The following is a 21,098-nucleotide window of genomic DNA, read 5'->3' as shown; positions in this document are numbered from 1 at the left end:
CCCCAAATGGAGCAGATAAAGCTGCAGGACTGGGACAGCCATATGCATCACCCTGCTGCAAACCCACACACAGGGACACATCCTGCCCCCGTCAGCACCTCCTCTGGCAGCAGGAACCAGCACATCCAAGGTGCCAGAGGAGCTGCCCAAAACAATGCCTCAGTGGAGCAGCAGCTCCTCTTGGCTGCAAGCAGCGAGTTCCACAGGAGAGCTAGAGTTCTGCATAGTCCATTACCCAGATGTCATCCATACCCTCCACAGTAAGGTACAGGGACAAAAAGTGGATGTGCTTCAGCCACACCCCAGCCAGATCCCAGGCAGCTCAGGGACATTCTCCATCAGAAGGAGGTTGAAAGCACCTCCTGAGCACAGCACCATCCTCTTCTCTCTCTCTGCTCTAATACTAGTTGCTCCTCTGATCACTCCTGACCACACACCTCCCATTCCGAAATCTGGCTACCCAAGGGGATGTGATCTGCAGTCCCTTCATTTCACAGCATCCCCAGTGCCAGCAAGGATAAAGAGGGGATGGAGGCAAAAAAACACATTCATGCAAAGTCCACTGGCAGCCCTTGCTTGAGCTGGGACTGTCTGTGGCACCGTCGAGCCAGAGGAAACAAGGCATCAGCACCATGCAGCTCCCTGCACTCCCACCCTCACCAAGCACAACCAACAGGTTGTGTATCCATTGCTCTGACATATTTTGGGTCCTCTTCTTTGGCCACATCCAGCCCTGTCCTCAGTACCCACTTGCCAATCCAGGAAGGCCAACACCCAGAGCATCCTCGTCCTTCCCCAGCCCTGGCACAGCCCCACAGGGAGGGCAAAGGGGCTCTCGGCTCTTTTCAAACGTTCTCCCCATAGCCACCAATTCCTGTAGCAGTGAGAAAGCTTTGCCCTGCATGGTGCTGCACCCCACATTCATGGCTCTTTTCTCCCAGTTCACAATTATCTCTTCAGCCTCAGTTACCTGCAGTGCTTTTCCCCATCATCTGACAAAGCCCAGTCCTCTGCATCCCATTGTCCTGAGACTCCAATAGCCCAGACAGTCTCCCTCCCCCAGCACCCCACATGTCACTGCATCCCAGTGCCTCAACACACAGATATCCCCCACCCTAAAGCTCCCAGACACCTTAAATTTCTAGCATCCTGCACCCAACACCACACATTTCAATGTCCACAAATATTCCCACCCAATATCCTAACACTCTGAAACACCCCCAGACACCCTCACTTCCGCAGTTCCTTACACCCTAATGCTGCCAGACATCCAATGCCCCCCTGCCCCCCCAAAAAAAAGCCCTAAACCACACTAATCTTTCAGAAACTCCCCTAAGCACCCTGCAAGCCCTTGGGATAGGAGGAGCACCTCCACCACCACATTCTCATCTCCTTGCAACCCCATCCCCATCCCTGTCCCCATCCCACCTCCCCTGGTCAGGTCGATGATGCCCAGGGCATGGAGTATCTTGAGGCTGGAGCAGAGCAGCAGGATGATGCCCACGGTTTGCAGCCCCTGCAGGTCCCAGGGTGCCTCAGCAAGCGCCATCCCCAGACACACAGCCCCAGCCGGCAGCTGCTCTGGCAGACCCAGCAACGCAGGAGAGGGGAGGGCAGGGGAGGAGAGACCTGCCTTGGCCCTCCCTCTTCCTGCCCTGGCACCCTCTGGGGTCCCCCGGGGCACCCAGGCTGCAGGGAAGGAGAGCCCAAGGCAGCTCTCCTGCAGGGCACCCCTGCACTACACAGCCTGGCACAGGAACCTGCAAAGGGGTGCACAGTGGGCACCAGTGGGTGCATGGAGGTGGCGGAGGCTCAGCCACACTGACTTCCACCCCAACAACAGCTTGTGGTGGCACTGGAGCTGAGCAGTCTGCAGGAACCCTCGAGTTCATCACACGCTACTGGGATACTGCTGTCACCAGCCTGGAGGGCAGCTCTGCTTAGGAAATCCCCTCTGCCCCATCACAAACCACCAAACCTTCCCCCCAACAGTGTCCCTACCTTGCATGGCACAAGTTCCCTGCCTTGGAGCTCAGCCTTGTCCACTGATCACCTCCACAGACATCTGCAACCCTCATCTCCTCCCTCTTCTTCTGCATCTCTGCACCAGCAAGTCAGTCACAGCACAGCTGAGCTGCCAGCCCTGGGTACGTTGCTTGCTGCTGGAGGGAAATGTGCTCCATAGGGTGAAAATGTGCCCTACAGGGTGCAAATGTGCTCCACAGTGCGCTGCCTGGAGGGAGGGCAGCACATCTGGGACAGCCAGGGTGGGTGCTCTCCACAGCCCACCCAGCATCCTGCTTTGAGGGCAGCAGGAGAGACTCCAGCCTGGCAGCAGTGGTTGTCAGAAAGTGGCTTTCAGCTGTCTATGCATCTCTCACCTAACAGCTGCTTCTGATGAGGCCACCTCCTGCCCCAGTAGTACAACAAGCCCCAGGTCAGGCACCCATGGGGGAATGAGACATTCTCCTCTATCCGTGGGAGGGGATGCTGTAGCCAAGTGTGGATGGCACATCTGACATCCCAATAACAGCACTCCAGGGACTCCATACTCCTAGAGCCCAGTCCAGGGCACTTCTCTTCCCACCTGTGCCCAGTCCTGGGGTCTAATCCTGCCCTTCACAGGGGAGAGGTGAAGGACATCCCAATGAGCTCCCACAGCACCCTGGAGCCCAACACAACCTTGTGCTAGAGAGCCACAGCCTCTCCCACTGGACATGAAGGTTTCACCCTCCACCAACAGAGCAGGACTATAAAGAAGGGCAATCTATTCTAATAGGCTCCTTTGATCTCTACATTTCTTGCTTTTTCTCCAGCCTGTGGTTTTCTCACTTCCCTGTGGCCAAGTGATCTCTGGTCCATCTATCTGCTGGCTCAGAGCTCATCCTGGGAAAGAGTGGGGGCCCTTTCCCATGTCCAGCTGGATCTCCTTGCTCCCCTCTCCAGGCACATCAGCAACAGTAGGAGCAAATCAGGCCAGAGGGAATTGGGAAGGAAGCAATGTGAAAAGTGATTAACACAAGGCCGGAGGGGGAAGAGATTCAACAAGCTAATTAGGTCTGGCTGGGCTGAGCAGGACATGTCACCACGCAGCAGCAGAGGCACAGGGAGCACTACAGGTACTGTGGACCTTGGGGAGCTCAGGGCTGCTGGGAGAGCCAGCCCTGCCCAGCCCTAGAGCCAGCTGACAAACCTGCTAGCCCATGGAAGAGCAAGGGTTAAATCCAGTGCAGAAGGGGGAAGGAATGTCTGGTGCAGCCCAGCCCAGGGAACCCCAAACTTCAACCTGGAGTGTCTGCAGCTATCCTAGGCTAGACTTCTGATGCTCCAAGATCTACTGCCCTGCAGCAAGCTCACCTTGACCTCTGGGTCTGTCAGACCCACCAGGCTGGATGACACCCTGAGCCCAGGGACCAAAACATCACACCCCAAAGGGCCAGTCCCTCCTGCAGCCAAGACACAGCACTCCTTACAAAGAGGTTCCTGGAAAGCAGGAGGAACCAGGGCTTGGCACAGGACTTTGCTCTCACCGGCACCTTGGGGATGCTTCCTTTCTCCCCTCTCCAGAGGGACCCTCATCCTGAGCCAGCCGTAAGGAGGGTCCATTCTGCTCACTGCCACCACCCTCTGCCTGGCACCTTTCGGGGTGCTGGTGGCACCCAGGCATGCTGCTGCTCCCTCCTGTTTCTCCCACATTCTGGAAGGGCTTGGCACCCTCCCAGCCCTGCTTCTCTCTCCCTATCCTGAGCTCTACAGCAGCAGCAGCCCCCAGGGAAGGCAGAGGCCAGCACACCCTATGCTGGGGGCTCTCCAAGACACCCCCAGTCCTGCCTGTCCCCCAGCACGTACCCTGAACAGCCAAGGCAGGAACAGCCCTGGGCAGGCACCAATTATCCTGCCGACAGCAATCTGCCACTTCATTCAATATTAATCTGTGGCTGGGCTACGCGGGTGGCGCTCCCGCCTTCTCCCTCCCGCCACCCCTCCTCCCAGCCGGGACCGATTGCTCTGAGCTGAATTATTGATGCTGCACTTCAAGAGGCAAAATTGATAGCGTTTCTCTCCACCTGCCCCATCCTGAGCGCTTGGCCAAAGCAAGATCTCAGCAGAGGTCTGAGAGCCTCCTGCATGGGTCTGCCAGATCTTCAGGGCTGGGGACAGCCATGATGGCACAGGGCAGAGGTGGGATGACACAATCCATCATTGATTATCCAGCTGGTAAACAACGTCAGTTCCAGCATTGATCACCTTGAAGATCCTGGAGCACAGAGCAATCATGGGGATGCTCCATTGGTGCTGCCAGACAGCGGCTGTGCCCGTGCCACCAAGGCTGTGGCAAGGTCCCCGGGGGTACAGCGCCAAGCAGACAGGACAAGGGGTTGCAGACAGTCAGCACTTCTGTCCAAGCCCTTTTTCAGGGAAGTGCCAGCTCCAAATGAAGGATGGGGTCCTTGGGGCCTCATCCAGCTGAGTTTGGGAACCCAGCAAGCCTGGAACTCCCCCAGAATCTCACTGCAAGATGCTCCCACTGAACCCTTCCCCCAGACTTAGAGAGGTTGGCTTGGTCCCCTCTGGAGCTGCTCCATTCCCAGCCCATCACTGTGGTGGCAAAGCACAACCTGGGCAGAGAAAGAGCTGCAGGCAGGAGAGCAGCAGGGATGGGGCAGGGAGGGCCTGGGCCCCCAGCTGGAGCAGGGAAGCACCGCCGGCAGCATCGATGGCTTGGGAGCAGGGGGCAGAGCCCTGTGTCCATTAGCAGACCCAAGCCATTAGTGTTTGGTTTCAGGCTCTTTGCCATCTCTAGGCTGTCACTGTTGACCCACCCATGGCTTGTAAACAACCCCCGGAGGGGACACAGTATTTACCAGCCCTAGACACTGCCTGGGACCTTCCCTGGAGAGCAAAATCCTAGCTGCTGCCTCTCAAGTCAGAAGGGGCAGCAACCTATGCAACAGCAGTTAAATAGTGATGAAAACTTCAGCCTTTTCTGGGTAATGAAAACCACCTTTCCTGTCCTGCGATCAGGTTCACAGGATCAGAGGGAGAGATCCCCCATCTGTCCCCTCTCTCCCTCCCTATCCCCAGGCACGGCCATCCTGTAGGTGCAGCCTTGGGTGCTGGCTGCTTCACTGCTTGTGGAGGTGAGCATTCACCACTACACCCAGCCCGTGTGGCACCCAGTTCTGGAGAAGCACAGCAGATATCTCAGGGCACCAGTGGACCAGGAAAACTGTGTCTCCTCCTCACCCTGTGCATGCCCCGATGCCAAGGGCCAGGCAGGCTGCAGCATCCTTCAGAGAGGTGTGTGCAGGCATGGGCAGGGGCTGGGGACCCCTCACACAACCATAACCCCGGGAGCCAGGGAGCACCCAGCCAAGCAAGTCTCAACCTCACTCCCACCATGAACAAAGCAGAGTCCCCGGGTGGATCCAGACTCTGCCAAGTGTGTCCCATGCACAGCACTCAGCACCTCACACAGCCCATCCACAGCTGCACAGCTCCCTCTGTGTCCCCCACCCTGCCCAAGGGCCACAGGGAGCCTTGGGAGAGCCAGGAGCACGGAGCCCAGCATGCACCCATCCTGCCTGAGCCTGGCTGCTGTGCAGACTGGTGCTCAGCCCAACACCTCACGTGCAGGGTGAGGTGACCATGGACTCTGGTAAGACCTTGCTCCTGTGGAGGTGCTGGAAAACACCCTGGTGCCCACATACACTGTCACACACAGTCCCAGCCCCCAGCATCCCAGCACACATGAAAGTCACCACCATACAGCAGACACCTTGCCAGCCCGGTCCCCTCCCTACATCCCCAGCCATTGGGACAGGCAGATACTCTGCTCCTTCCATACTACGCCCCTATAAGCAGCCAGTGGACACCAGGACTCTCTGATGGATGCAGCAGCCTTGGAGCATCCTTGGGGGCAGCTCTGGACACCCACCACCTGCCCCTCATGTCCCCAGAGGTGACAGCACCACCCACACCCGTTACCTTCCACGGACACAGGCTCGAAGAGGCCAAATTGCTCCAGCACCTTGACGAAGAGGACCAAGACCACCAGCACTGCAATCATCTCAAGGCCTTCCAGGTTCATGGTGGGGGTGTCTCATGGCCCCTCACCCCTCCACCCCTCCCTGCCACAGTCCTGGAGCCCCCTCACCCCAGCACCTCGCATCCCCAGGGACCAGGGCCCGTGTCCCTGGTGGGGGTTTGGCCGTCACCCCCTACTCAGGGACAGCTGCCATCGGCCATGGGCAAGCGAGGGGTCAGCACAGGGCTGTGGCAGGAGGCTCTGGGAGCCACAGCTGAGAGCCCAGGCACAGCAGGGCCGTGCCTGTGAGTAAGAGTGGAGAGAGGCCAAGTGCAGGGAGGCGTGGGGGGTGGCGGGGATGGGGGGGGTCAGAGGGGGAAAGAAGGCATGCCCTCCCATTCCAATGACACCACCTCCATCGATTTGCTTAATGCAGTTGCTAAGGAAACGGGCCACAGATATTAAAAGGCACTCAGTTCCCAGGGGGGGACACGGGGAGGGGCAGGACGCTGGGCACTGGCAAAACATCCAGGATGGGCATGACTCAGATTTGTCCTCTGTGCCCCAGACATGTGTCTGCCCCACGGGGACCAGCTTGGCTAAACACCTCAACATCTCCCTCCTGGAGAGTGTCTGGGGCAACAATTCCATCTGCCCCATTTCTGAGCAGGCAGATGGGTCCACCTGTTTTGCTGGGAACACCAAGGGAAGATGGGGAGCAGGTCAGGGAGAACAGGCTGGGAGCAGAGTCTGTGATGTAGGACTTCCAAGACAATAGCAGGAGAGGAGGAGAAGCAGGGGCTAGGGACCCAGCCGAGGTCACGCAGAAGCTGGAAACAGAGGGTGAACCTGTGCATGTGTGCCTCGAGCACACATCCACACACAGCCAATGGGGCTAAATTTAGCTCTTTTCTAACAGCATTCCAGCCCCTGCCTGGCTGTTTGATCACAAACACAGGGATCACTGGGGATCCAGGTACCTGTGGTCACTGCCTATCACCGGGCTCAGCACCCCTTGAGATCTTCCCCATCGCTTCTCCCATGGATGCCACTGGCACTGCCCATCTCCAGGCAGACAATTCCCATATGGCCCATGATGCAAGACCAGTCCTAACTCCAGCACTGGTGTGGTAAGCAGGGAGCAGGGCTGCCCCCATGCCACTGCTGCCTCCCAGTTCACCCCAGGAGCAAGGCCAGCTGCCACAGGTGGGGTTGCCATATCTAGGATATGAAGCAGACCCCTGGCAAGAGCTCCCAGCAGGGCTGCCTCACACCAATCTCCCAGGAACGCCCATCTCCAGCCCAGCAGGCTGCAGGTTTGTCCCCTGGCAGGGGATGGGGAGGGCTGGTGTCTCAGTCCCGGGTCACAGCATAGCCTGGCTATCTAGTGGCTCCATGCCACAGGGCTTGGCATCGCCTGCCCACCTGGGGCACGCTCCCAAGGTTGATCGAACAGCAGCAGAAGATGCCAGAGATGCATCAGAGGTCTCTTGGTGAAAGAGCTGAAAGCCTTCCCTAGGGAAACATTCTCCAGGCTGGAAGTTTTCAGACCTCACATTTCCTTTTCTTGGAAAGAGCTGAGTTTCCAGGCACTGAGCCTGGATTTCATGTGTCTGCTTCCCAGTTTTGCCCTCGAGTCAATCCCTGAGGGCTGGGGTGGCACAGACCTGTTGCATGCCTGCAGGAAGTTTCCGTTTCCAACTGATGTCAAGTGTTTTTAAAGCCACTTTTCTTGCTGAGCCCCAGTTACAACCCATCCTCTCCTCAAGCCTCCAGCTGCTTCCAGCACTGATGCCTGTCCTGCAAGCCATGAGTCTATTTTTGCAATATAGTTTTAGCCAGATGTAGAGGGAGAGGAGCCCTTCCAGCCTGATCCAGAGGATTCAGGGCAGTTTCTCTGCAAAGGGAACCTGCTCAACCCATGTGAACAGACTGTCATCAGCCCCTCATGCCTCTGGCAGCATCGTGGGATGCTGGGGCTGAAGCAGTGGCAGGTCAGTCACCAAGTGACAGCTTCCCCACCTGCCCTTGTGCCTCCCCCGTGTCAGCCATCTTCCCCAGCAGAGCAGTGCTGCAGGGCAGCAGGGCTAGGTGTGACAAAGGAGCACCCCTTCACCTCATCAAGGTCCCCAGGGATGTTACTCCATCTGGAGCTGTCCCCAGGACGCAGGAGACACATGGGACCACATGTGGGAGGTCACCAATGGAGCCAGACCCACAGCTGCCTGCAAGGGATGCTCAAGAGCCGTGTACCCACAGAAGTGTGAGGCAGGGCTTTGCCCCCCATCCCACTGAGGGGCATCGCTCCCAGGGGTGCTCCCTGCCCCTGCAGCCAGTCAGCATTTGGCCATGCTGTGGGAAGCGCCCCAAGGCTCTGGCTGAGCTGTGCAGAGGGCTCACAGACAGATGGAGCAATGCACACCCCGGGCAGGAGAGGCTCTGCACGTCCCCAGACACGTGATGCCAGTTTCACCCCTCCTGCCCTACTCCTTGCCTTGGGGTCTCACCCTGCAAACCCCCAACACTCACATCCCACTGCACTGGGGCTTGGAGAGACCCTTCACTGGGGAAAGTGGGACCCCCACCATATCCCAGAGCTCCCCAACACACCAGCTGAGCACCAAAGATGTGGGTCACGCCCAAAGGGACCCAGAGCCCCAAAACGCAGATTGAGGCCTGAGCATGAGCTGTGGGCACCCTACAAGAGTGGGACGCTCCAGAGAGCCCATCTGCATCCCCACCTCACAGTGAGGGGCAGCAGCACACCAACACCAGCAGCATGGTGGACCCAGAGCAGCACTGGATACAGCCCTGAGCCACAGCTCAGCCCTGGGCTGCCACCGGCTGCTCTCACACACAGGAACAGGACCACGGCCAGGAGGAACTAATGGAGTCACTGAGGAGATGGAGCTCTCCCAGAGAGGGAGTCCCCAGTGCACCTCTCCCACACCAAGCATGTGGCCCGCCTCACCGCTTGGCCTGTGGAAGTGGCCGGGCCAGGCCACCCTGTCCCCCCATGTCCCCAGCCCCGTACCTTCAATGCCGCTGATGATTTTGAAGCAGCGGGTGGTGAACCAATAGGAGATGAGGAGGAGGATGGCAATCAGGGAGGCATAGAGCAGGCTGTCGTTGTGCAGGGATGTCCTCTCCATGGCTCCATGCCCCGTGCCCCGCTGTGCTATCTGGGGCAGCCCTGTCCCGGCAGTCCCCCGCCAGAGGAGCGGCCACCGCGGGCAGGGAGGCGGGGGGCCGCACGGGCAGGCAGGCAGGTAATTGGGAGCGTTGTGTGAGAGCCAGGCTCCCAAACCAATTACCTTAATTGTGCTCAGACAGCACATGGCAAACAGTTAAAAATAACCCTCCTGGCCCGGGGGGAGAGTGGCACCATCAGCCAGGAGAAGGAGGCAGGGGGCAGAGAACAGATGGGGCTCATTACACATGTGGCTGTGTCTCAGTGCCATGGGGCCAGCAAGGCATCACCACAGCCCAAGGGCTGCTCAGAGTTCCCCGATGATCTTGGGATCCTCAGGGCTCAGCTCCTTGCTGCCACACCACAGGTGAAGCTGAGAGTCCTGGAAAAGGGACTCCCTAGGGAATGATGCTGCCAGGATCTCTGCTGATGCCTGTGTCTGTCCTTGCTCCAGACACAAGGGCTTGAAGGAAGGTGTTTCTTCAGTTCTGCCATCCTGGAGAGCTGGGTCTGGCATCTTGTTCCCTGTGTCCCACAACAGCACCTCCCCAGAGATGTCTGCCATCAGCATCTGTTTCTCTCAGCCTAGAGTCAGAGCCAGCCAGCCTGGCTCCTGCTCCATGATGCCAGGTGCATTTAGTGCCACTGTGGGTTTGGGCACACTCACTCACAGATGCCAAACCACGCTGGATTAGCTGCACCCATGCCTGAGACACTTCTGGCCCCAGCACAGTGCTTGGCCCCATCTGCTGTCCCATGGAACATACGGGTGAGGAGGACACTCGACCCCAGTGTTTAATCCCAAAGCCTCTTTGCATACGAGATGTCACATCCCTACCCTGCACCCACAGCCAGGGGTTGTGGCCACCCCACTGTGTGAGGAGTTTGCCCCAGTTGTGCCCCTTTCAGGGAGCAGAATCCAAGCATGCAGATCCATCCCTCTCTCCCTTCCTTCCTCCCTCCCTTCTCTCTCCCCCAAGATCAATGGCTCTGAGGATCTACAGGTGACACAGGACAGGATGGCAAAGTGGCCCTGGCACATGCCCATGGCTCAGCACTGAGGAGAGCTGCAGGCTCTGTAACACAGCCCCAGGACCAGGCAGCCCAGGCTGGCACTGAGCCCATGCTGCCTGTCCCACTTTGGGCTGTGACACTGACAGCCACAAAGTGTCCCCTACCCAGCCACCCCTGCCCTGGCTCTCCAGTGCTGCCAGCAGCACAGCCCTGCCACACTGCTATATTTAAACACCCTGCCAGCCACCTGCTGGGTGGTGTATAAATAACTCCTGGAAGGGGGTTCTTGCCCAAAAAGCCGCTCCATGTCCACAGCATGCCACAAGCACACCCAGGTAGCCAGGTGGCTGGGCCTTGTCTCCATCCTCCTCCCAGCACTACCAGCAGCTGGGGATGGGGAACTGTCCCCCACTGCAGGATGGAGCAGATGGGGACAGAGCAGGGCAATCATCCATCGTCAAGGGATCTGTCTCTTCAGGAGGGGACCATGCACCTTGACTGTAGCCAGGATCTGCTCTCCTTGAGAGCCACCCCTGTGGCTGCCCCTAAAGTGTTCTTCACTCAATGCAGAAGGGTGTCAGGACACTACTTCCACAAAATGTGCCACGGGACCTGCTGGGTCACACTGAGGTGATGGTCCCTAGGCACAGCTGGACAGCTGCTGCCCAAGTCTCAGGTGCTCCTGACCTGCTGGGGGGCCAGCCTGATGGATAGGAATTTCTCCTTTTTTTTTGGTTCTCGGGGCCATCATCCATTAGGGAGAGTTAAATTTAGGTTAAAGCTGATCCCTTATTACCTTGCTGCTAATCAGAGCGCGAGCAGATTATTAATAAGCACATTAAAATATTGGTGAAATGCTATTTTTGGGAGGTGAAGTCACAGTTTTAATCTGGTTAATTGATTGAGTCATTTCTCTTTGCCCTCTCTGGCATCCCGTCCTTGGCCAGCTCCCCAGAGCACCCAGCCAGGGGGCCCCTTGCCCCAGGCCCACCTGGTCAAGCACCCAGTGCCTTCTGCAGTGAGCTCCAGGAGACCTCCTTCACTATGAAGGAAGGACAGGGGGTCACTGCCTCCCAAAAGGGAATGATGTGGTAGGATAACAGCCAGAGAGGGGTCAGCATCTTGGTGACCCAAGGATCAGAGCAGCAGCTGGGGAGGAGGGGAGCTGCAGAGGGAAGAAGGCTGTGCAGCCCCACATCCCATACCCAACTCAGAGCTGCCCAGCTCTGGGTTTCACCCCACTTTGGCTTGTCTCAGAGCTTGGGAGGACACCAAGAAGACGGTGAGGGTAGTCAGTGCCCCACGGCCAGCCATGCCCTCTGTGCCCATCCCAATCCCATGCACACCCAGCAGGGCTGTAGGGAAAGCCCTTGGTCCTGCACAGCACCACAAATGGTCACTCCAGAAACCCAGTCCCAGGGGACACCTGCTACAGTCCCAAGGCCATAGCACCCAGCTGTAAAGCCCAGGACAGTGGGAGAAGGACCTGCAGGATATCCTTGCAGGTGGTGGGGTTTGGGAGCATCCCGAGGTCCCATTCCCTCCTCGCTCCATCACCTGCAGCTCTGCCCCTCGTGCCCTGGGCTGCACTCAGCTGACTCATCCTCTGCCCCTCCACTCCAGGCAAGTTGGCTGGTGCCCAATGGAGCCAGCTAGCGGGGATGGAGCTGGCACTGCGTGTGGCACACCCAGCCTCCAGAGCCTGGCATGCTGCTGGGCCTGGGGACTGTCCTCTGCTTTGACCAGGAGCCTCCGCCCCAGGGCTTGGGTCCCTGTGGGCAGGAAGGCAGCATGCCAGCTGGAGACACAGGTCAAATATTGCTCCCACATCCCATCCTCCCGGGCTGTGCCAAGTGCTCCATGCTATTCCTGCCTTTCTCTGGCCCCAAGGACAGGCACAGGCTGTGCAGGCCCAGAGGTTTCCCCAGGCAAGGAGGGCACAAAACCTGGGAGGGGCCTTCCAGGCAGGCTGAGTCCTGGCAGAAGCAGTGCAAGTCCCAGCCCTGCTCTGAGGCGTGACGCTGCCACATTGGCCTAACAAGGCTTTCCCTGCACTCACGGTATCGTGCATCCCTCGCCAGCACTGCTGGGGCCCAGAGGGGCAGCCCAGTGCTTCTCAGCACGGCAAGTCCATGGGGATGCCACCATTGTCCCTGCACAGGGACGCAGGGACAGGGGTGGGAGTAGGGCACCCAGATTCCCAGCACACACAGGCCCGTGATGACCTCCCCAGGATATGCCCACTGGGTTCAGGAGGCAGTGCTGGGTTCACATCCAGAAGATGAGGTACTGGGCAGCTGGCAGGGCAGTGCAGGGGCTGGCACAGGGGTGAGGGTCCTGCCATGGCAGTGACATCAAACCAGGAGCACACAGCAGGCAGCTCCATCCCCAGGACCAAGCATCCCAGGACAAAAGCACCAGTAGATGCAGGCACCAGGGTGTGTCCCTGCCCTGGCTCATGGGGCACACCCAGGGCACACCCATCTTTGTCCAGCTAGATGGAGGTCATGGCTCCAGCCCCAGAGAACTCAGATTCCTTGGCATGTCAGGCACCATCAGACCAGCTGCAATTTATTTGTACAGCAGCTCTTTCATGCTCCACTTTGTACCAGTCCCCTCCCCAAATAAAACATTCCCCTCACCCCAGGTCCACAAGGGGCCTTCAGGGGCTTTTGTTGCTTCCTGGAGCCATCTTCAGCTTTGCTCCACACGGAGCTCAGTGCAACCCCTCCACCAGCATTTTTAAGCAGCATTTCTCCCCTCCCCAAATAACCCCACAGAGCTCACCAGACAGACATCCCCTGTCACAGAACACAGACCCCGTGTCCCCCAGGACGGTACTTACCTTGGGAGAGAGTGCCGGTGACAAACTGGTAGAAGAAGCGGATCACCCGGCCCAGCTGCCTCTTGCAGCGCTGCTGGCAGTGGCTCATGGCTCCAGCTCCCAGCGCTGGGGAGGGACCCAGCCGCACCCCCTCCCGGCCGCCAAGCAGCCCCCCGGCTCCTGCGAGCAGCGGGCGATGCCCGGGGCAGCACCGAGCCGTTCTGCCCGGAGCGAGCCTGCGGGCATCGGCGTCGCTGCGGGCCGGCGGAGCGGGCAGCGGCAGCCCCGGCAGCGCGGCACCGCCAGCCCCGCTCCCGGCGGCGGGCAGCGGGAAGTTTTGCGCGGGGATGCTCCGGTGCAGGAGGGCAGCGGGACACGGAGTTGGGCCGCGGTGCCGCTCCCGGGGCTGGAGCTGGCGAAAGCCGGCCGGTGAGAGGGAGCGGGATGTCCCGGTTCGCCCCCCCCGGGCCGTGCCCTCCCGCCGGCCGCAAAGTTGCGGGGAGCGGCGGGGAGCAGCGTCGGGGCGATGCGGGGTGCCGGGGAGCCCGGCGGTGCCAGCCAGCCCTCCGGCAGAAGCGGATGGACGCCTCCCTGGCTGGCAGAGCCTCGGGTTGCCCCCGGCTCCTGATCCGCCCCTTGGCACCAGCTCGACCCGGCACTTCACGCCCCGGCTGGCCGGGAACCAGAGGCAGGTTGGTATGGCAACCCGCAGACTCCACAGGTCCCGCTGACCAATGAGGCACCGCTGCATCCCAGGGCCGCCTCTCTCCAAGAGCAGCGAGGATGCTCCTTCCGGAGGGAAGCCGGCGCCGAGAGCATCCTGCATCCTCGAGCAGGAGCCACCCACTCCCACAATCAAGTGTTGTGAGCATCCTGCATCCCTGGGCATTGGTCCTTCATTACTGCAAGCGTCCTGCAGTCCTGCATCTCCAAGCATCCACTTCTGCTGGCTCCACACAGGGGAGGAGACAAGGATGGATGCAAGGATAGGAGGAAGAGGAGTCAGACTCTGAGACCACCCAGGCTAAGAGCTGCTCACTCCAAAGCTCAGCCTGGCAGCAAGTTGCTGACTTGCACAGTATGTCAGAGCCAGAAGACAGACTGGAGTGTGGTGGCAGTGGGATTTCCCTGCTCCCAGAGCCAGTCTGAGACTGTCTGTGTAGACTCAAGACAACGTCCCTTCCCCTAGTACCATTTTCCCAGCTGTATTCCATCTCTACAGTGCATTCACACCCCACAGCAGCAGATTCTATCAGTTCTGAATCCATTCCAGACTCTGTAATCTCATAAATTTCATCTCTTATTAATAGGGAAGGAAGTGAACAAAAAGGGACCTGATGGAAATTACAGCTTCTGTTCCCTCAGGGATGGAAAAGAGGGTGGAGCCATGATACAGCCAGGAACAGCCAGACTGTCCAGTCCCTACCAGTACCTCAAGAAGGAGTCCAGAGGGAAGGGGCAAGAGCACCACCACTTCCCCCCAGCCCTGTACTCGGGCTGGCATAGGGGAGCCTCACCTCCTGCTCCCCAAAAAAAGGCCATTCCCTCCAAACCAAGCCCCCTCTGTCTGCCCCTCTCTCTTATACAGGCTGTGGCCCTGCCAAAGGGGCCAGCTGCCCAGCAGTGTCCCCACACCACAGCAGGACAGTGTCCCAGAGGGAGGGGACCTGCAGCAGGGGATGCTGCACTGGCCACTGCATAGCTGAGCCAGGTTTGGAGAGATCCTAAACAAGGCACAACACACAGCACAGCAGGGGCATGCAACCCTTTAATAATACATCCACAAAGCCCCAGGCCAGGGAAGGGCTGCAAGGGACATCAACCTCACAAGAGGAAGGGGCCAGGCCAGGCCAGCTGAGGCAGATTGGGCAGCTCAGCACACAGAGACACTGATGTAGAGACAATCTGTGAATGCAACACCTTGACTGAATCTACCCCTGTGAACCACGTGGCCCCAGCTGAAAGTTCAGAGACTGGGGAGCCAGCAGTGCCCAGTCCACTCCTGACACCTTCCAGGAACAGGTGTGGGGTTTAGGACCCTCATCCATGTCTACAGTACCCAGGAGCTCTGCTCCTGGCTCAACCCCACAACACAAACACATTGGGACAGTTTCTTGCAGCGATCAGGTCCCATGAGCTGTGTGATACAAGGCCAGATCCCGTAAACGCACGGTGTCCCCAAATCTACTGGGACCAGCCAGCACAAACACCAGACCAGGGCAGCTGCAGCATCCCAAAGGCCCGCGGGACACAGGACAGGCGACACAACAGCCACAGGAGGGTGCCAGAGCCCACAGTACGTGGCAGCACACAAAGTTTGCAGATCCATCCCAAGCCCTACCAGTTCCCATCTGCCAGGGAAAGCTGCTCCATCCCAGCATGTCCCGGGTGGGTGAGACAAGTGCCATCCTGTTCCCCCTGGTCATGCGGGACAGGGGACCTCCTGTCCCTTCCAGATCATCAGATGTTGGCCACCCCGGTCACTGACCCTGCTCCTCCTTGGAAAGCCAAGTAGGAATTCAGCACAAATCAAAAGCAAGCCAGAAGGCAGGGCTGTTGAGCCCACCCCTACACAACTTTTCTCGCTAAAGACCCCACCTGGGTCACACCCACCCACGGGTGCCACTGCAGGGTGCATCCTGCCAGCCTCCTGCCCCACAGCACAGCCTGTGGTTCTCCCAGACCCGCTCCCTGCTTAAGAAGGCCAGTGGTTCCCCCACCCTGCCCCAGCTGCAGCCCCAGGTGAGCTCCATTCCCCGCAGTGCCTCACTGTGGGCAAAGGAAACTATCTCCCAAAAAGATCAAAAAGATCCTTAGAGTGAGCCTGTGTCCCCAGAGCACCTGCTGGGCCCCCAGAGGGGACATGCCACTGCTGGAGCTGCAGCAATGGAAAGGAGGAAGACTGTGACTCCAGGCTCTGCCTCCAGCTCCAGCACGTGGTCCCCCCATGTGCTTTGACCCTGGCAAAGAGAGATACTGCCCACCCCTCCTAATGCTGAGCCTGCACCGGGGACCAGCCTGGCTTAGGGGATAAAGAGCAAATTCAGAGAGACTGAAGAACAACACTGTCCCACACTTCCCTGCCCCAGTCCCATGGCTGCCTGCTGGCTGTGCTGGGACACCTCCAGCTTGGAAGCACAGGAGCCAGGGCGGGCAGTACAGGCCATGAGACACTCCCTGTCATGGGTGGGGACACGGACTGCTCACACTCCCTGCCCCTCACTCCGTGCCCTCCGTGCCCCTCACTCCGTGCCCCACGCTCCGTGCCCCACGCTCCGTGCCCCACGCTCCGTGCCCCACACTCCGTGCCCTACACTCTCTATCCCTCGCTCCGTGCCCCACACTCCGTGCCCCACGCTCCGTGCCCCACGCTCCGTGCCCCACACTCCGTGCCCCACACTCTCTATCCCTCGCTCCGTGCCCCTCGCTCCGTGCGGCCGCGGTGCCGCCGCCCGACGCTGAGAGGAGCCCCGGTACAGCGCAGCAGAGCGGCGGAGCGGCGGGAGGTGAGCCGGGGACACGGCTCGTTCAGACGGCTGTGGCAGCTGATGGCACACGGGGGACAGCAGGGGACACGTGTTGTTGTGTCGGAGCGTGGCCCTGCACGCGTGTGAGAGGATGCACGGGAACCGTAAAGGCCACGCGGCCACCACGGACGTGCGGCCACCGCGGTCCCCTGGCAGTCCCTCGGAGGCTGAAGAGACAGTGACAACACCGCCGAGGAGGGGGACACGACACACCTGCCCACACCAGAGACGCTGCTTGCTTTCCTACCCGGGCCCTCTCCTCCCGAGATGGCTTCCTGGCAGATGCATCCTTCCTCAAACACCGACTCTTGGGCTGTACCTGGCGAGGGAGCACAGGGAGCTGCCGGGGGAATTCACGCTGGTTCCCGGACATGAAATATTCATTAGCACAGCCGCCAAGAGAAGGGAGGAAATAAAAGATAAACAGAAGGGGATGGGGGAGAAGACATAATGCTTGCAGGCAGCTCAGCATGGCACTGACAAGCCCATGGAGTGGCTGAATCAAGGTCTTTATACCAGTCATCACACCAGTATGTGGGTCCCCTGGTGTCCATGCAAAGCCTGATTCACTGTAATGGATGTCATGGGCACATAAACACCCTTAGAAAATGCAGCCAGGAAAGAGCAGAGCTTGCAGGCACACCCAGCATGGGCAGGGATGTGCCTGCCATCCAGCATGTCACAGGGATGCCCTGTGACAGGCACATCACCAAGGGGCACCATGCTGGGCTGGTGGTCAGAGACTGTGCCTGTGCCAGCCCTGGATGGTGCCTGGGCTTCAAAGTATTTCAATCTGGGCTACAGCCCTCAGGGACAACAGCAGAAAAGGGCCCCAGCCCAGGGCACCTTGGCCAGGGCATCTGTGAGCTCTCTGGGGTCATCCTGTGGCTGGCAGAAAGCAGATGCAAACATTTCTCTCAGAGAGGAAGGGCTGTCAGGATGGGAGGCACATTTCCAGTAATGAGGAAGGGCAATCAGGGCGGGAAGGAGGAAAATTTCCATTACCAAGGAAGGATAATCAGAGTGGGAAGGATGCAGGACATCCTGCGACCCTGTGCCAAGCCTCAGCCCACCACTCAGGCCCACAGCAGCTGAGCAAATGCTCTGTTCTCTCTCTAAATAATTCAAACTCACTTCTTTTTTTTTTTTTTTTCAGACGGAGGGCATACACATGCCAGCAATGCCAGACCCACAGTTGCTTGGCAGGGACAGAGCAGGTCCTGGCTGGAGGGAGAGCTCAGTAGGACTCACCCCAGAGCCAGGACACGATGAGGGAGAAGGAGGTGGGCATCCCAGCAGCAGGGATTACTTCAGGAGCCATGAGTTTCTGTTCCAGATACACCACATCGGGGTGGGTGGCTCGGTGGGATCCCGACACCCCTGCCACCAGCAGAGGAAGGCTCAGCCCAGCCAGCCCTGCGTGCTGCTGCTCTGCTCCTGCCTCCTCCCAGCCCGGGGAAACCGCAGCCTCCGGGTCTGGGGGAAGTGCTGAAAACGTGATGCCAGAGAAAATAAATAAAGCAGCTAATGAGGTAATTTGCATAGCTATTAGCAGTCAGGATTTGCAGCGGGTCTGACATGGGATGTGCTGTCACAGCGAAGCTCAGCCCGAGGGCTCTGCTGCGCTTGCAGAGGGAAACACTCAACACAGCCGTGCTGCACGGGCACAGCGCAGGCACCCGCCGCAGGCAGCCCACCCCACCACCACCGGGGAGGCCAGGGGGCAGCAGCAGATCCGGCGAGGAGGTGGAGGAAGGCTCGGAGCAGGGCACACGGCCTGGGAGGAGCTGCGTGCTCTAACCGTGAGCCCCTCCTGCCTTAGGCCACGCAGCCCGCGGCTTGGCCCCGGGATGCACAGATCGTGGGCCAGCACTCAGCTCCTACCTTGCCAAGGCTCAGAGAGCATCCATGAAAGGACGAGCTTGCAAAGGCCAAGGAAAAGCTGCCAGCAGCCCAGGCTTCCTCGCAGGGCAGCCCTACATTGTCACAGCCAGCTGGCTCCCTGTGCTTTTCCATCCAGAGCTGGCCACAGCTCCCTGCACCCCTTACATCTGCTTGCTCCCTTGTAAACCTGGCCTGAAACACATCCCCGGACAAGCACAAACCCTTTTCTACCCCAATCTTTGCTGCCAGCAAACCCACCTCATTCTGACTGCCAGCAAAAGGTGCAATTTTTGGGATGTAGGACTGTGCATGAAGCATAACTCCATCAACAGCTCTGCACCGTAACTGCACCCACCCTTAGCTGTTCAGGTCAGGAGTCATTGAACCACAGCAGGCAGGAGGGCACTGGCCATCCTGGCACATTCAGGGATGCAGGGGCACATACCTGCAACCTGTGACACGGATGGATCCCCGACCTGCTGTGCCCAGTAAACTGTGACAGAGAGGAATGGCACGCAGGGCCACTCTCCCCAGGGCTGCCAGGGCACGTCTGGCTTTGATCACAAACGTGCAGTGACAGCTCAGCTCGTTCTCAGCTGGTGGATCTTGCTAAGAAATGCATGTGACGTGATCTGTCTGCTCGGGAAGGCGCTGCCAGGGAAAGAGCCCAGCCCAGTGCTGTGCTGGGTTGGTTTCTGGCCCTGCAGCACCCACCTGCCAGCAGCTGGCAGGCAGCAGGTGAGGGGCAGCAGCCTGGCTCTGTGGCACCTCGCTAGGGATGGCACATGCCAAAGCATCCCTGCAATGCAGGGAAGGGATGGGGCACCCCCACTCTCTGATGGCAGAGACAAAAAGAAAGACCCAACGGATGGGTGGTTGGACAGACAGACACAAACTCCACCACCAACTTGGGTGGTGTGTGTCAGGCCAAGATGAAAGTCAGAGCCCCACAGGGTTCACCCTGGCATGTCCATCACCCCCAGAACCCTCATGGTGGCCCTCAGACATCAGATTACACTGAGACACTGAATGCTCCCAAGCCGAATCTTTTTTCGTCAGTTCTGCTAAATATTTTAGGTATTTACACAGAAAAGCTCTCTGTGCTCAGCAGCATGTCGGCCCCCTTGGCATCACACAGGCGGCCAGACACGCCCCCGCCTGCCAGGGTATGAATAATTCATTGACCCCACGAACAGGAGGGTGGTAGGAGAGGACAAAGTTGGGGGAACGGCTTCATCAACCCCCACCCCGGCTCCTGGGGTGCACCCCGAGCATCTCCATGTCCTGCAACAGGAGGGCAGAGAACTGGACCAAAGCTGCAGGGAAACAGAAGCACAGGGAAGGGAGAAGAGCCAGGAGCTGAACCCAGCCCTGGTTATAGGGCTGACACACTGAGACAGCAGCTGTAAGCGAGTAGAACCATAACCTGCCTGGACCATCTGGGGGCATTTCAGAGCTTTTTGTGTCTGAAAAGCATAGCAGTGTTGGGGGCACCCAGGGTATATCAGGCAGGGTATATCAGGCACCCAGGAGCTCCAAAGAGCGTGGCCCTCACAAGTGTGCACTTTGCTGTACAGGGGTGCACAGCTCACACTGGGGCACAGCACAGACACAGCATCTCCTTATCCCAAACCAGCATCTCTCTGCCCCTCAGATGCCCACCTTGCTCCAGGCCCATGGCACCCCATGAAAATCAGCAGGGATTTCTAGCTCCAGTCCTGTTCCAGCACCCATTCCAATCATCACCAGGGTCTCCTGAATTGAGAAGCTGAGAAAAATCTCAGCCTGGTCACAAGTGATGCCAGCCCTGCTCCCAAGCCTGCTCCAGAGAGGACATTGTCCTCAGCATCTCTCCAGCCTTGCCACCCTCACCGCCCCACACCAAGCCACAGTGATGGTGGCAAATTAATGAGCTCTGTGCAATCACACATAGGTTGGGCTCCAGTAAATTGGAGGTGGCACCAGGCTCATTTCCTCGCAATCAGCGCTCGCTTGGCCACCAACAGATCTGTCTCGGCAGGGTGACAGGAGGAAGCACAGTGGGAACAGGCTGGGACACGACCTCGGCTCCCACGTGTTCAGGCAGCTCAGGGCTGCCTTGGGCCGGGAGTGGGACCCCGTGTGTCACCCAGGCGGGCGCTGTCACACTGAGTGACACGGGCTGTTAGCGCCACCGCTTAGCCAGGGGCTCCGCACACACAGCCTGCACAGCTGCGAGAGGGAGATAAGACGCCCAGAGGGGAAAGATGCTTCAAACGGCAGGAATCTCCCCCAGAATGGACTTGGCTTGAAGGCACCGGGAGTGTTTGCTGCTATTAATAACTGCAGAGCTGTAATGAGGAGCGTGCCCTCGGCTCAGGGAGACACAGCAACGAGGCAGGGTGTGAGAGCAATGTGGTGTGGACGTGGGGCTGAGGTCCTGACCCATGGCTCCTCACCAAGCCCATGGAGTCCCCACGCCAACAACACCCCAGCACTGGCCTGAGGCCCCTGGATAGGTGGCTGAGTGGACCTGGGGGGCTCAGGGCAAGGCAGACACACAAAGTCAGTGCTGCCCTTCCAACAGCCCACAGCCCACCTGCGCCCTTCTGCAGCCTCAAGCCAAGGCACAGTGCATCCCCATGGCTGGGC

The 21,098-nt window shown here is 59.0% G+C and overlaps 1 protein-coding gene across 4 annotated transcripts in view; it reads right to left on the bottom strand.

Annotated features, from left to right (window-relative positions):
- KCNIP2 (potassium voltage-gated channel interacting protein 2) overlaps positions 1–21,098 on the bottom strand; it is a 42,968-nt gene that overhangs the window by 9,614 nt on the left and 12,256 nt on the right. Inside the window, exon 1 of one of the 4 annotated variants that reach the window (XM_036385497.2) lies at positions 13,078–13,814. The exons of 2 other annotated variants lie outside the window; for them this stretch is intronic. In XM_036385497.2, the coding sequence (XP_036241390.1) occupies positions 13,078–13,807 (730 nt within the window). In that variant the 5' untranslated portion in view covers positions 13,808–13,814. Of the gene's footprint in view, positions 1–9,062; positions 9,219–13,077; positions 13,815–21,098 lie in introns of those variants that run through there. One more of the 4 variants, XM_054515559.1, reaches the window with a different exon arrangement.

Source organism: Molothrus ater, chromosome 8 (genome assembly GCF_012460135.2).
Source record: "Molothrus ater isolate BHLD 08-10-18 breed brown headed cowbird chromosome 8, BPBGC_Mater_1.1, whole genome shotgun sequence".
Taxonomy (NCBI): Eukaryota; Metazoa; Chordata; class Aves; order Passeriformes; family Icteridae; genus Molothrus; species Molothrus ater.
This window is presented reverse-complemented; position numbering and strand designations above follow the sequence as displayed.